The 12,721-nt window shown below is 42.1% G+C and overlaps 1 protein-coding gene across 1 annotated transcript in view; it reads right to left on the bottom strand.

Moving 5' to 3' along the window:
• LOC133536111 (thrombospondin-4-B-like) overlaps nt 1-12,721 on the bottom strand; it is a 60,150-nt gene that overhangs the window by 45,544 nt on the left and 1,885 nt on the right. Inside the window, exons 3-7 of the mRNA XM_061876319.1 lie at nt 5,124-5,321; nt 1,219-1,472; nt 1,036-1,138; nt 887-969; nt 777-828 (exon numbers count right to left, since the gene is read on the bottom strand). Of these exons, the coding sequence (XP_061732303.1) occupies nt 777-828; nt 887-969; nt 1,036-1,138; nt 1,219-1,472; nt 5,124-5,321 (690 nt within the window). The remainder of the gene's footprint in view (nt 1-776; nt 829-886; nt 970-1,035; nt 1,139-1,218; nt 1,473-5,123; nt 5,322-12,721) is intronic.

Below are 12,721 nucleotides of genomic sequence, written 5' to 3'. Positions count from 1 at the left end.
CGAGTTGAGTTTATACCAAAATGGATACATGGATGATACAGCAGAAGATTGGGAGAATGTCATTTCGTCAGATGAAACCAAAACAGAACTTTTTGGTATAAACTCAACTCGTCGTGTTTGGAGGAAGAAGAATACTGAGTTGCATCCCAAGAACACCACACCTACTGTAAAGCATGGGGGTGGAAACATCATGCTTTGGGGCTGTTTTTCTGCTAGGGGGACAGGACGATTGATCCGTGTTAAGGAAAGAATGAATGGGGCCATGTATCGTGAGATTTTGAGCTAAAACCTCCTTCCATCAGTGAGAGCTTTGAATGGTTGACTAAATACTTATTGTCCACCATAATTTACAAATAAATTATTTAAAATTCCTACAATGTGAATTCCTGGATTTTTTTTACATTCTGTCTCTCACAGTTGAAGTGTACCTATGATGAAAATTACAGACCTCTGTCATCATTTTAAGTGGGAGAACTTGCACAATCGGTGGCTGACTAAATACTTTTTTGCCCAACTATATAAGGGTTAGGGTTACGAATAAGCAATAATTCTGAGGTTATTGAGGGAAGACTCTTAGTTAATGGCCTACTGCTTGTATAAAAAGGCAATTCAGAATAAAGCACTAATAAGTACTTAATCATAACTAATTATATTACTAATGTGCATGTTAATGAGCAACTAATCAATGGTTAATATGTTCCCTATACAAAAGTGTAACGAACAATTTTAATCAAATGTTTTTGATTTAACACAATCGTTTTTGGCGATGAGCTTACCACAGGCCTGGCACTCAGAGATGGTGTTTGTGAGGAAGGAAGTCTCTTTGACCTGCAGGATAAGGCAAGGGTTAAAATCCAAAACCGAAGAATGCGATAAGAGGACTTACCTGCTGGATGAGGATGTCTTTTAGCTCGTTTATCACCTTGGTTAAATCCATCATTTGATTGGACAGCTGCTTGGTGTTGACCCCTGACACAAAGAACGCCTTTCAGTGAAATGTAATCATTCCACAATGACCGGGGGTTAGAACCTTACCAAGAGTCTGGACCGAGTCTCGTTGCTGGAAATGACAGTTTTGCAGCGAAGCCACATTCTCAAATGTGTCTCCAACCACCAGCTTGAGCTCGTCTAAGCCCTCCTGTGAGCATAAACGCGTGAGTGAAACCTCCACGGTGGTGCTTTAAGATCAAAGGGCATGAGGTGGAGGGGCTCGGTAACCTGGTCTTTGGTCAACATGGTCTTCAGCTCCACCATGCTGTAGCCCGCTGGCAAACCCTGGAAAGCGGCGGGGAGATCCCGGATAGTCTCCACCAGCTTGCAGTCCAGATGTACGTCGACTCCACCCACACCACCGGGCTGCTGGAGACCCCTCAGGTGGAACAACAGCTTGTGGACCTGACCGTCTGCCAGCACCAGGTTGTTGAGGGTCACAGAGCTCGTCCTCTTGTCCGTCCGCAGGTAGCGCAGCACGCCTGTGGGAGAGAACCAGGATGTGACACAAATGAAAGAGGGATAATGACAATTATAACCATCCATCCATCCATTTTCTACCGCTTATTCCCTTCGGGGTCGCGGGGGGCGCTGGTGCCCATCTCAGCTACAATCGGGCGGAAGGCAGCGTACACCCTGGACAAGTCGCCACCTCATTGCAGACAATTATAACCACTAACTATTATTATTATTCCATCCATTTACTACCACTTGTCCCTCTTGGGGTTGCTGGGGGGCGGGGTGTGTGGGTGGGTGGAGCCTATCCCGGCATAAATTATTATTATTATTTTTTTGCTTAAAAATTGTATTTGTACATTTTTAATTAATAAGCACACTCATATAAAACATTTTTGCTGGATAAGTTGGGTCGCTACCTATATATATATATATATATATATATATATATATATATATATATATATATATATATATATATTCAGAAATATTTATTTGATGATAGTATTGTAAATTTGTGTAAAGCTAATATTTACATATTGTTTATTATGAACCCCGTTTCCATATGAGTTGGGAAATTGCGTTAGATGTAAATACAAACGGAAAACATTGATTTGCAAATCATTTTCAACTCATATTCAGTTGAATATGCTACAAAGACAACATATTTGATGTTCAAACTGATAAACATTTATTTTTTGCAAATAATCCCTTACTTTAGAATTTGATGCCCCTGCATATTTCAGCAAGACAATGCCAAGCCACATTCAGCACATGTTACAACAGCGTGGCTTCGAAAAAAAAGAGTGCGGGTGCTTTCCTTGCCCGCCTGCAGTCCAGACCTGTCTCCCATGGAAAATGCATGGCGCATTATGAAGCGTTAAATACGACAGCGGAGACCCCGGACCTCTGCGTTGTGAGCCAAGACTTGTTTGGATGTCCGAATAAAATAATTGCCCGGGAAGCACAGGTAGTTCCGTTGTGTAGTTATGTCAGTCTACCCCAGGGCAGCTGTGGCTACAGATGTAGCTTACCACCACCAGGTGTGAATGAATGATGAGTTCCCACTTCTCTGTGAGTGCTTTGAGTGTCTAGAAAAGCGCAATATAAATCTAAGTTGTTTTTTTTTACGTTACAGCATACTTGCCAACCCCCCCGATTTTCCCGGGAGGTTCACGAATTTCAGTGCACCTCCCGAAAATCTCCCAGTGCAACCATTCCCCCGATTTTCTCCCGATTTCCACTTGGACAACAATAATGGGGGCTTGCCGTAAAGGCACCACCTTTAGCGTCCTCTACAACCTGTCGTGATATCCGCTTTTTCTCCACACAAACACATAATATATGCGGCCTTTACACACACACAAGTGATTGCAGGGCATACTTGGTCAACAGCCTTTAAGGTCACACTGACGGTGGCCGTATAAACAACTTTAACACTGTTACAAATACGCGCCACACTGTGAACCCACACCAAACAAGAATGACAAACACATTTCGGGATAACCACCAAACCCCGCGCCCCCAACCCCGCCCACCTCAAGGCACCCCCACCATCCCCGACCCCATCTCTTAAATTCGGAGGTCTCAAGGTTGGCAAGTATGCGTTACAATGTCCTCAAAAATCGAAACATTTCAAAGTGAGACTGAAGTTTATGCACGATTTAAATAGAATCAACTTCAATAGATTTTTAAGACCTTTCAGTATCATATTTAAGACATTTTATGAGATTTTAGGAGAATTTTAGACATTTAAGGCCTTGAATTCCAATGAGGCAGCCCGGTGGTAGAGGGGTTAGAACATGTACCTCACAATACAAAGGTCCAGAGTAGTCCTGAGTTCAATCCCGGGCTCGGGATCTTTCTGTATGGAGTTTGCATGTTCTCCCCGTGACTGCGTGGGTTCCCTCCGGGTACTCCGGCTTCCTCCCACTTCCAAAGACATGCAGCTGGGGATAGGTTGATTGGCAACACTAAATGGTCCCTAGTGTGTGAATGTGAGTGTGAATGTTATCTGTCTATCTGTGTTGGCCCTGTGATGAGGTGGCGACTTGTCCAGGGTCTACACCGCCTTCCGCCCGAATGCAGCTGACCCCCGTGACCCCAAAAGCGACAAGCGGTGAAAAATGGATGGATGGAAATTCTAATGGTTGAATTTAAGACTTTGTTAGACTTTTTAAGACCCCTCGGATACCCTGAAATAACTCACTTCACAACAAATATATCTGCGGCTTATAGTCAGGTGCGGCTAATATATAGGTAAACAGATGCCTTCCAAAATTTAGATACTGGAAGTAAGGTGAGTTTTAAGCTCAGTGGCGACAGCACGTTCCAGTATTTTGGACCGGAAGGGAAGGTTGGAGATGGGCTGGAAGTTGCTCATGGTGTCAGGGTTGAGTCCAGGTTTTTTGAGGATGGGGGTGACAGCAGTTGGTGTTTAAATATTATACTATATACATATATACAGAAGCATTCAGACCATGGCTGGAAAGTAAAAATTGCACACAGAGAGGTGCTAAACTGTAAAATCAGTGCCTATGAGAGTTCACCTTGTTTATGGCTTTAGGGAAAACATTTTTTCTTGAGTCTGAATGATACCGCCTCTGAAAAGTACAATAATGGTCTGGGAAAACACGGAAAATGTAAACTTAATCACATCTCTCGGGCAGTGGTTCTCAACATTTTTTCAGTGAACATTGTTTTAATTCAAGTACCCCCTAATCGGAGCAAAACATTTTTGGTTGGAAAAAAAGAGATAAAGAAGTAAAATACAACATTATGTCATCAGTTTCTGATTTATTAAATTGTATAACAGTGCAAAATATTGCTCATTTGTAGTGGTCTTTCTTGAACTATTTGGAAAAAAAGATGTAAAAATAACAAAAAAATTGTTGAAAAATAAACAAGTGATTCAATTATAGATAAATATTTCTACACATAGAAGTAATCAACTTAAAGTGCCCTCTTTGGGGATTGTAATAGAGATCCATCTGGATTCATGAACTTAATTCTAAAAATTTCTTCACAAAAAAATCCACCTTTAACATCTTTATTTATGGAACATGTCCACCAAAAATTGCTATCAACACTGAATATTGCATTGTTGTATTTCTTTTCACAGTTTATGAACTAACATTCATATTTTGTCGAAGTATTATTCAATAAATATATTTATAAAGGATTTTTGAATTGTTGCTTTTTTTAGAATATTTAAAAAAAATCTCACGTTCTCCTTGGCATACCTTTAAGTACACGTACCCCCATTTGAGAACCACTGCCACTTTCTTTCTGCTTGTCTTTTCAAAATATTGTCAATAATTGATAAAATAAAATAGCATAACAAGTAAAAAAAAAATTGTCGGCTTGTGCGTATGAAGCGTTACATTTTTGTCAGTGTAAGCTGTTTGCCCGGAGACAACATCAGCATTAAAGGTTTACACCATAATTAAAGTCACAAAGAGCATCCATGCGTGGTTGACCATGGTTATGCAACGCTTATTCAGCGCTCTGATTCATTTATGAAGAGTGCTGCAATAAAGTTGGCACATTTGCATTAATAAACAGCCAGTGAATGCTTATTTGTGCGTCGTTATAAACTACCAGATGACAGATTCTTTATTTATTAACATAATGGTAATCACACATGCTTTTTGAATACGTGGAGAAATAGGATCTACCTTTGTTGAGTTTGCCCATCACGGTGAACTCAAAGTGCTTGCTGTTGTCCCGGGGGTTGTACAGGCCGAACACCGTGGTTCCGGTCTTGGGTTGCAACTTGAAGGAGGCCAAGATGAAAGCCTCGTTGGCCCCCTGCTCGACAAGACCCCCCTGCAGCAGGTCCGGCAGGCAGTCGGGCGAGTTGAGGAGATCATACACTGTTGATGGAGGATGCTGTGAGATGAATATTTAGCAACCTGGGGCCATGCGCAGATCACAGAGTAAACAACACCAGCAACCGTCAAGAAGAGCATGCTGTCAATCAAAAGCGCGCAGACGCTTATCCGCCATCAGATCTGTTTATTTGCCCGTGTTTCCAGACCCGTCGTGGCAGTTTCGGCGAAAAACAGCCGACGGCGTCCACTTGAGGTCACGGTTATCCTTTAATAATGTGACTTCGGAGCATGCCAAGCCACTTGAGGATGTGGGGTGGATGTGTGGGCCGCCATCTGCACACATCATTAATGCATAAGCAGCCTGAAAAAACAAAACAAAAAAAAGAAACAGCAGACGGCGTGGCCCTTTATCGCGAGTGAGCAAAATTGCTCCCAAATGCTTGACAAAAAGTGCCCCTCGTCGGCATCATGCTCGCTTCGTTGCAACTCAAACTAAACTTAAAAGTGCCAGCATCGTTTTGCACTAAAGAGAAACTCTTCAAGCTTTCGGGACTGTAATAGGATTTTGTACAAAAAGTGGTCAGCAGTGGTCTCAAATTCAATTTACCTGGGGGTTGCTGGAGGTAGTATCTTATATCTACTTCCCTTTGGTGCTTTAAACCAGAAGTACACATGCCGTTTCGTCTTCTCGTTCTCCATAGCGGTTCTACTCGTATGGAGTTTTGAATTCATCAGCCCAAACTCTTGTAGGATTTACAATATAACTAAAGAAATTCATACTTACTAAACTGTCCCATGTGTGATGTCTGTAGGAGTGATTTCATGCATATTTGCACGTGCTATCATATTGTTATGTAGTTAGCGTCCTTAGCATTTGCTAAAATGCTAGCACGTTCACAAGTGTCTGTGTTAGTGTTATTAACTTACAATAAATGATAAATAAATGGGTTGTACCTTCAAGGTACTCAAAGCTCTTTGACACTACTTCCACATTTACCCATTCACACACACATTCACACACTGATGGAGGGAGCTGCCATGCAAGGCGCTAACCAGCACCCATCAGGAGCAAGGGTGAAGTGTCTTGCTCAGGACACAACGGACGTGATGAGGTTGGTACTAGGTGGGGATGGAACTAGGGACCCTCGTGTTGCGCACGGCCACTCCACCACTGCGCCTTGCCAGGGACGGCGTGGCCCTCTATCGTTTTTGACGATGACTTCTGTTTTGTTACAGCCCCCGTTTTACTGCCATGTGACAGGCACCGTTTGGAAATAATTAAAGTATGGAAATAAACACTGAGTAGTGATTGGGTCTTTGGCGATAAATTCCGTTTTGTTTGAGCCCCCGTTTTACTGCCATGTGACAGGCACCGTTTGGAAACAAAGTATGGAAACAAACAATTACAAAATCAAAATCTGTCTTAGGCTTATAGTGGATCCGCTAATATAGAGTATGTAAAATCTTATCAATTTTGGTGGGTGCGGCTTAAATACCGGTGCGCTCTATACGGTAGATATTAGAGATGCGCGGTTTGCGGTCTCATCCGCGGATTTCGCGGATAAACCACGGGTCGGGCGGGTGACATGACGAAAAAATAGATTTTAATTAGATTTGGGCGGGTGGCGGTTGAACCATCTGGAAATATCTGATATACAAGGTTCTGGGATCGGTAGGTAACCTTTGCCATTCGAAGAGCCATTTAAGACCCGTGTCATAAAGCGAAGAAGACAATAGGAGACACTAATATTCTCTTGAATGACGGCCGGCAGTCACCCAGATAATAAGTATTAGGGCGTGCTATGAAGCCATTGGCTTTGTCGCCTTCTACAACATGTACGATCTGCTTGTCAGTCCAGCATCATGTTGTGTGTGGCTTCCGCAGCAACACGCACACGACTGCAAGGCATACTGGGTGACACAGAGTACACTAATGGTTGTGATATAAACAATTTTAACACTCTTAGTAATATGCGCCACGCTGTGATGCCACACAACACAAGATTGACAAACACATTTCGGGAGAACATCCTCACAGTAACACAACATAAACGCAACACAACCAATACCCAGAATCCTTTGTATCCGTGATACATCATGACTATTTTATACACCCCGCTGGCAGTAAACCCCCACCATATTCCGGAAGTGTCACAGATACAAAGGATTCTGGGTATTTGTTGTGTTGCGTTTATGTTGTGTTACTGTGAGGATGATCTCCCGAAATGTGTTTGTCAATCTTGTTTGGTGTGGCTTCACAGCGTGGCGCATATTAGTAAGTGTTAAAATTGTTTATATCACAACCATCAGTGTACTCGGTATCACCCAGTATGCCTTTCAATCTTGTACGTGTGATTGCGGATGCTGCATACAACATGTTGCAGGACTAACAATCGGTTCGTAAATGGTATTGAAGGTGTCAAAGGCAATGGCTTCACAGCACGCCCATATTCTTGTCTTCAGGATGAATGCTATTGGATAGTCGCGAGAACGTTAGCAGCTCCAATTGTCTTCATTACTCTGTGAAACAAGTTTGTATAGCTCTGTGAGTGGTAAAGGCGGCCGACCTCTGATGTATTTCAGCGGGCGGGTACGGTTCTGATAAAATGTCGATTCGGGTGGCTAGCGGGTGGATGACGACTTTGGTGATGCGGTTGCGGATGATATAATTCCATATCCGCGCACCTCTAGTAAATATGGAAAAGCTGCTGATGGTGTGTTTGACGGAGAAGCAGCTGGAAGGCAACCGCTCAATAATGTAAACGATGTATATTATCGATACTTTGTAAAACTACTGTTCATGCTATTGTATGCTTTTTTCAAACAATATTTCTCCTCTAAGAGTTAGATGTTTCTCTTTACAAGTACATTTTTAAATGATTATGTTTTGGGAGGGCCAAGCACCAATTGAATTAATTTAAACTCTTTTCAACAGGAGAGTGTGCCTCTGCGTTTTTGCTGTGTGTGAGTGACAGGCAAAACATCTCTACCTCGCTCGGGAAGAAATCTTTTGGCACCATCAGTCGATCCGTGGGTAAAAATCTCCAGACCCCAAATAAAAGATTCTCAAGGGGGAGAAAAAAAATATACACAGCAACATGTCCACCATCTTTGTTCAGTCAAAATGTAATAAATCGCCTCGCTTTTTGCGCAATTTCCTGCCAGGTGTTAAGTCATCAAGATAGCCTGCAGGGTGTTATACAACTCCTCTTTGACTTGTGTGTACTAAAAGTCATGAGGGATAGTCGTACCACGTTGAGCTCAATACACACAAGTGTGTTTAAGGTTTACACTTGCGCACACACAACATTTTGTAGCGTTCATAAGTCTTTTGGACAGAGCGTTTTGTGCAGGTCAGGGTCGTCGTACACCGGAGAGCCAGAGAAAGTACCTTATTTCACCCGGTAGTAAAGCTCTTCGTAAAGCAAAAAGTAGTTTTTCTTGAAGGCCGTAAAGTGAATTTGTGTCTTTTTCACTCCGCTGCTTGAATCAATCGCCGACAGCAGCTGGCAAGCAGGGCTTCATTCCGCACATTAAGGCTTAACAAATACCTCACTTTGGATTAGGACTGCTCTCTCGTCTCTTCAAGCACAGCAAAAAAAAACAAAACAACAACTCTAAAGTTGTTGGACGATTCGGCCAAAACAAAAACAAAAAAAAGCATCTCTGAGTTCAAACACAATTTTGAAATTCAAAGCGCATTCACGAAAACAAAAACAAAAAAACGCAGCAGTTCGGCAAGCATCAAAGGATTCATGAGCATTTTCTTTCTTTTACTTTTTTGTTACACTTATTCCAAAAAAAAGTCCAGAAAAAGAATAATATACACCTGAAGCAACGTGAGGTGGACTCACTTTCACTGCATCACAATGTTGTATCGCTTTCATGTTTTTCATGGTAAATTTTTTTTAGAGTGTCCGCCCTGAGATGGGTAGGTTGTGAGTTCAAACCCCGGCCGAGTCATACCGAAGACTATAAAAATGGGAGCCATTACCTCCCTGCTTGGCACTCAGCAACAAGGGTTGGAATTGGGGGTTAAATCACCCAAAAAATGTCCCGGGCGCGGCCACTGCTGCTTCTCACTGCTCCCCTCACCTCCCGGGGGGTGAACAAGGGGATGGGTCAAATGCAGAGGACAAATTTCGCCACACCTAGTGTGTGTGTGTGTGTGTGTGTGTGTGTGACAATCATTTGTACTTTAACTTTAACATGAACTTTTTACACTGGTGTGAATAAGAAGGAAGTGTTTCACATTTTTCAGAATATGCTTTCGAGAACGAGCGTCATCTGCAGTTGATATTAACTCAATTTTCAAACCCAAATCACAGGTTGAATAAAAAAAAATGGTAAGCCTTAGTATGGGGACACATATTCACCGTTAATTAGTTGCTTATTAAAATGCAAATTAGTAACATATTGGCTCTTAATTAGTTATTATTAAGTACAAATTAGTGCCTTATTCTGCATGGCCTTATTATACAACCAGTAAGCCATTAACTAAGCGTCTTCCCTCAATTACCTCAGAAGTATTAACCCTAACGCTAACCCTAACCCTAACTCTAACCCTTATATGTATCCCTATTGTTCAAAGAACTCCACATTAGGTCTTTATTACTTTAATAAGCAACTAATTAATGGGGAATATGTTTGGTGTACAACTTTTGTCTTTGTGTTCGAATGTTTCATTCATCCATTATGTGCCTCGCAGTGCAGTCATCTTGTGCCCGGCAGCACATGCATTGTCAGTAGACCCGTGCAGTTGTTAGTTAATGTGCTCTTTTTAATATTGTGATGCTTTTAGTGTTGTTCCGATACTAATATTTTGACCTCATCTTTTTTCCTCCAAACCTAATGCTGGGTATTGTGGCCAAACAGCTAAATTTTTGTTTCATCTGACCACAGAACTTTTTTCCAGAAGGTCTTATCTTTGTCCATGTGATGTCAGATGAAACAAAAATGTAGTTGTTTGGCCACAATACCCAGCAATTTTGTGACAAACAAGTATGTGCTCCAATCACTCTAATACGGCTCGGACTCCTGCCAACGCTGCTCATCTGTCTGTTCTACCCAGTGGGTGTACTTCGTACGCGCCCTCGGGCGCGCACATCCGGGGAACGCGCCGCGCGCGTCTCCACCCTGCAGCCTCCACCAGCTGCAATCATTCATCGACAATCCACACACCTGTCCATGATGAGCAATCTGCCTTCTTAAGCCTGGACAACCTGCCATCGCTCGCCGTACCTTCCTTGTGTGTATCCCCGAGTCAAGCTGTGCGTTTTGTGCTCCCGGATCTTCCCTGCCTCCCCTGCGCTTCATGGTTTTTCGACTCCTCGCTCGCCCCCGGACAACGACGCTTCGCTTCTGCCTCTCGACCACGCTTCGCTTCTGCCTCTCGACCACGCTTCTGCCCCTAGACAACCCTGCCTGCCTTGCCCTTGTCTGACAGCACTGCGTCTCCAACACTTACGGTAAAACATTCCATTTAAATACTTCACATAGTCTTACACTATACACACTTTTCAATTTTGTCGTGTTTGGAAAAAGAAGAATACTGAGTTCCATCCCAAGAACACCATACCTACTGTGAAGCATGGGGGTGGAAACATCATGCTTTGGGGCTGTTTTTCTGCTAAGGGACAGGACGATTGATCCGTGTTAAGGAAAGAATGAATGGGGCCATGTATCGTGAGATTTTGAGCCAAAACCTCCTTCCGTCAGTGAGAGCTTTGAATGGTTGACCAAATACTTATTTTCCACCATAATTTACAGATAAATTCTTTAAAATTCCTACAATGTGAATACCTGGATTTTTTTTTCTCACATTCTGTCTCTCACAGTTAAAGTGTACCTATGATGAAAATTACAGACCTCTGTCATCATTTTGAGTGGGAGAAATTGCACAATCGGTGGCTGACTAAATACTTTTTTGCCCCACTATATATATATATATATAAGTATATATATATATATATATATATATATATATATATATATATATATATATATATATATATATATATATATATATATATATATATATATATATATATATATATATATCAAAGTTTATTTATGAAGCCCTAAATCACGGGTGTCTCAAAGGGCTGCACAAGCCACAACGACATCTTCGAGATCCCATATAAGAGCAAGAAAAGACTCAATCCAATGGGATACATGACGGCGTGGCGCAGTGGAAGAGTGGCCGTGCACAACCCAAGTGTCCCTGGTTCAATCCCCACCTAGTACCAACCTCGTCATGTCCATTGTGTCCTGAGCAAGACACTTCTCCTGATGGGTGCTGGTTAGCGCCTTGCATGGCAGCTCCCTCCATCAGTGTGTGAATGTGTGTGAATGGGTAAATGTGGAAGTAGTGTCAAAGCGCTTTGAGTACCTTGAAGGTAGAAAAGCGCTATACAAGTACAACCCATTTATCATTTATTTATCATTCATGACTGAGCACGGTAACACAAGAACTCCGTTACCCAGCATTCCACAGTAGTGCAGAGCATACGCAGTATCCCTGTTTAGCCATGCCGGCAGCTTGATGTTTTTGATGAGCACCTTGTGGAGTAAACTTTAAGAACTCAGCCAACACGTCTCACCTGAATCTTTTTTGATTAGACAAGACAACACATATATTTGCAAGGACATTTTCAAGAAGGATATTTGAAGAGAAACTACATCTTGTGAGACGATGTCGGCCAACCTCGAAATTGTGAGTTCTGATATTTTATTTCTTAATTTTTTCATGTAAAATATGTTTTTTTGCCATTTTAATTTTGACAATACCACATAAGATTTGTTTTAAGTGCTGATGCGGGTTTATTGATTTTTAAATGCGCTAGAACAGGGGTGCCCATTACGTCGATCGCGAGCTACCAGTCGACCGCGGAGGGTGCGTCAGCCAGCCAGGCTTTTAAAAAAATAGACCTAAAAATTAGCGATCATCATTCTTCAGAAAGACGTCACTTGATTGACATTCTTGTGAGGTGACGCTGGCTGCTGCGAGATCATTATTAAGAAAAAATGACAGAGAGGAAGGCGAGAAACACTTTTTATTTCAACAGACTCACACGCCATACGTTCCGTCAAAACTCTAAAGGCGGACTGCACATTTCCTATCTTCACAACAAAAGAACAGAATAGAATAGAATAGAATAGAAAGTACTTTATTGATCCCTGGGGGAAATTCAGCACCACAGTTTTCTCACAATAGACAATAATAATAATAAATAATACATAACATATTATATATATAATATATGAATAGTATAAATATATTCAAAATATATTGTCCGTCTATCTGTGTTGGCCCTGCGATGAGGTGGCGACTTGTCCAGGGTGTACCCCGCCTTCCGCCCGATTGTAGCTGAGATAGGCGCCAGCGCCCCCCGCGACCCCAAAAGGGAATAAGCGGTAGAAAATGGATGGATGGATACATT

This window comes from Nerophis ophidion, linkage group LG17 (genome assembly GCF_033978795.1).
Source record: "Nerophis ophidion isolate RoL-2023_Sa linkage group LG17, RoL_Noph_v1.0, whole genome shotgun sequence".
Taxonomy (NCBI): domain Eukaryota; kingdom Metazoa; phylum Chordata; class Actinopteri; order Syngnathiformes; family Syngnathidae; genus Nerophis; species Nerophis ophidion.
This window is presented reverse-complemented; position numbering and strand designations above follow the sequence as displayed.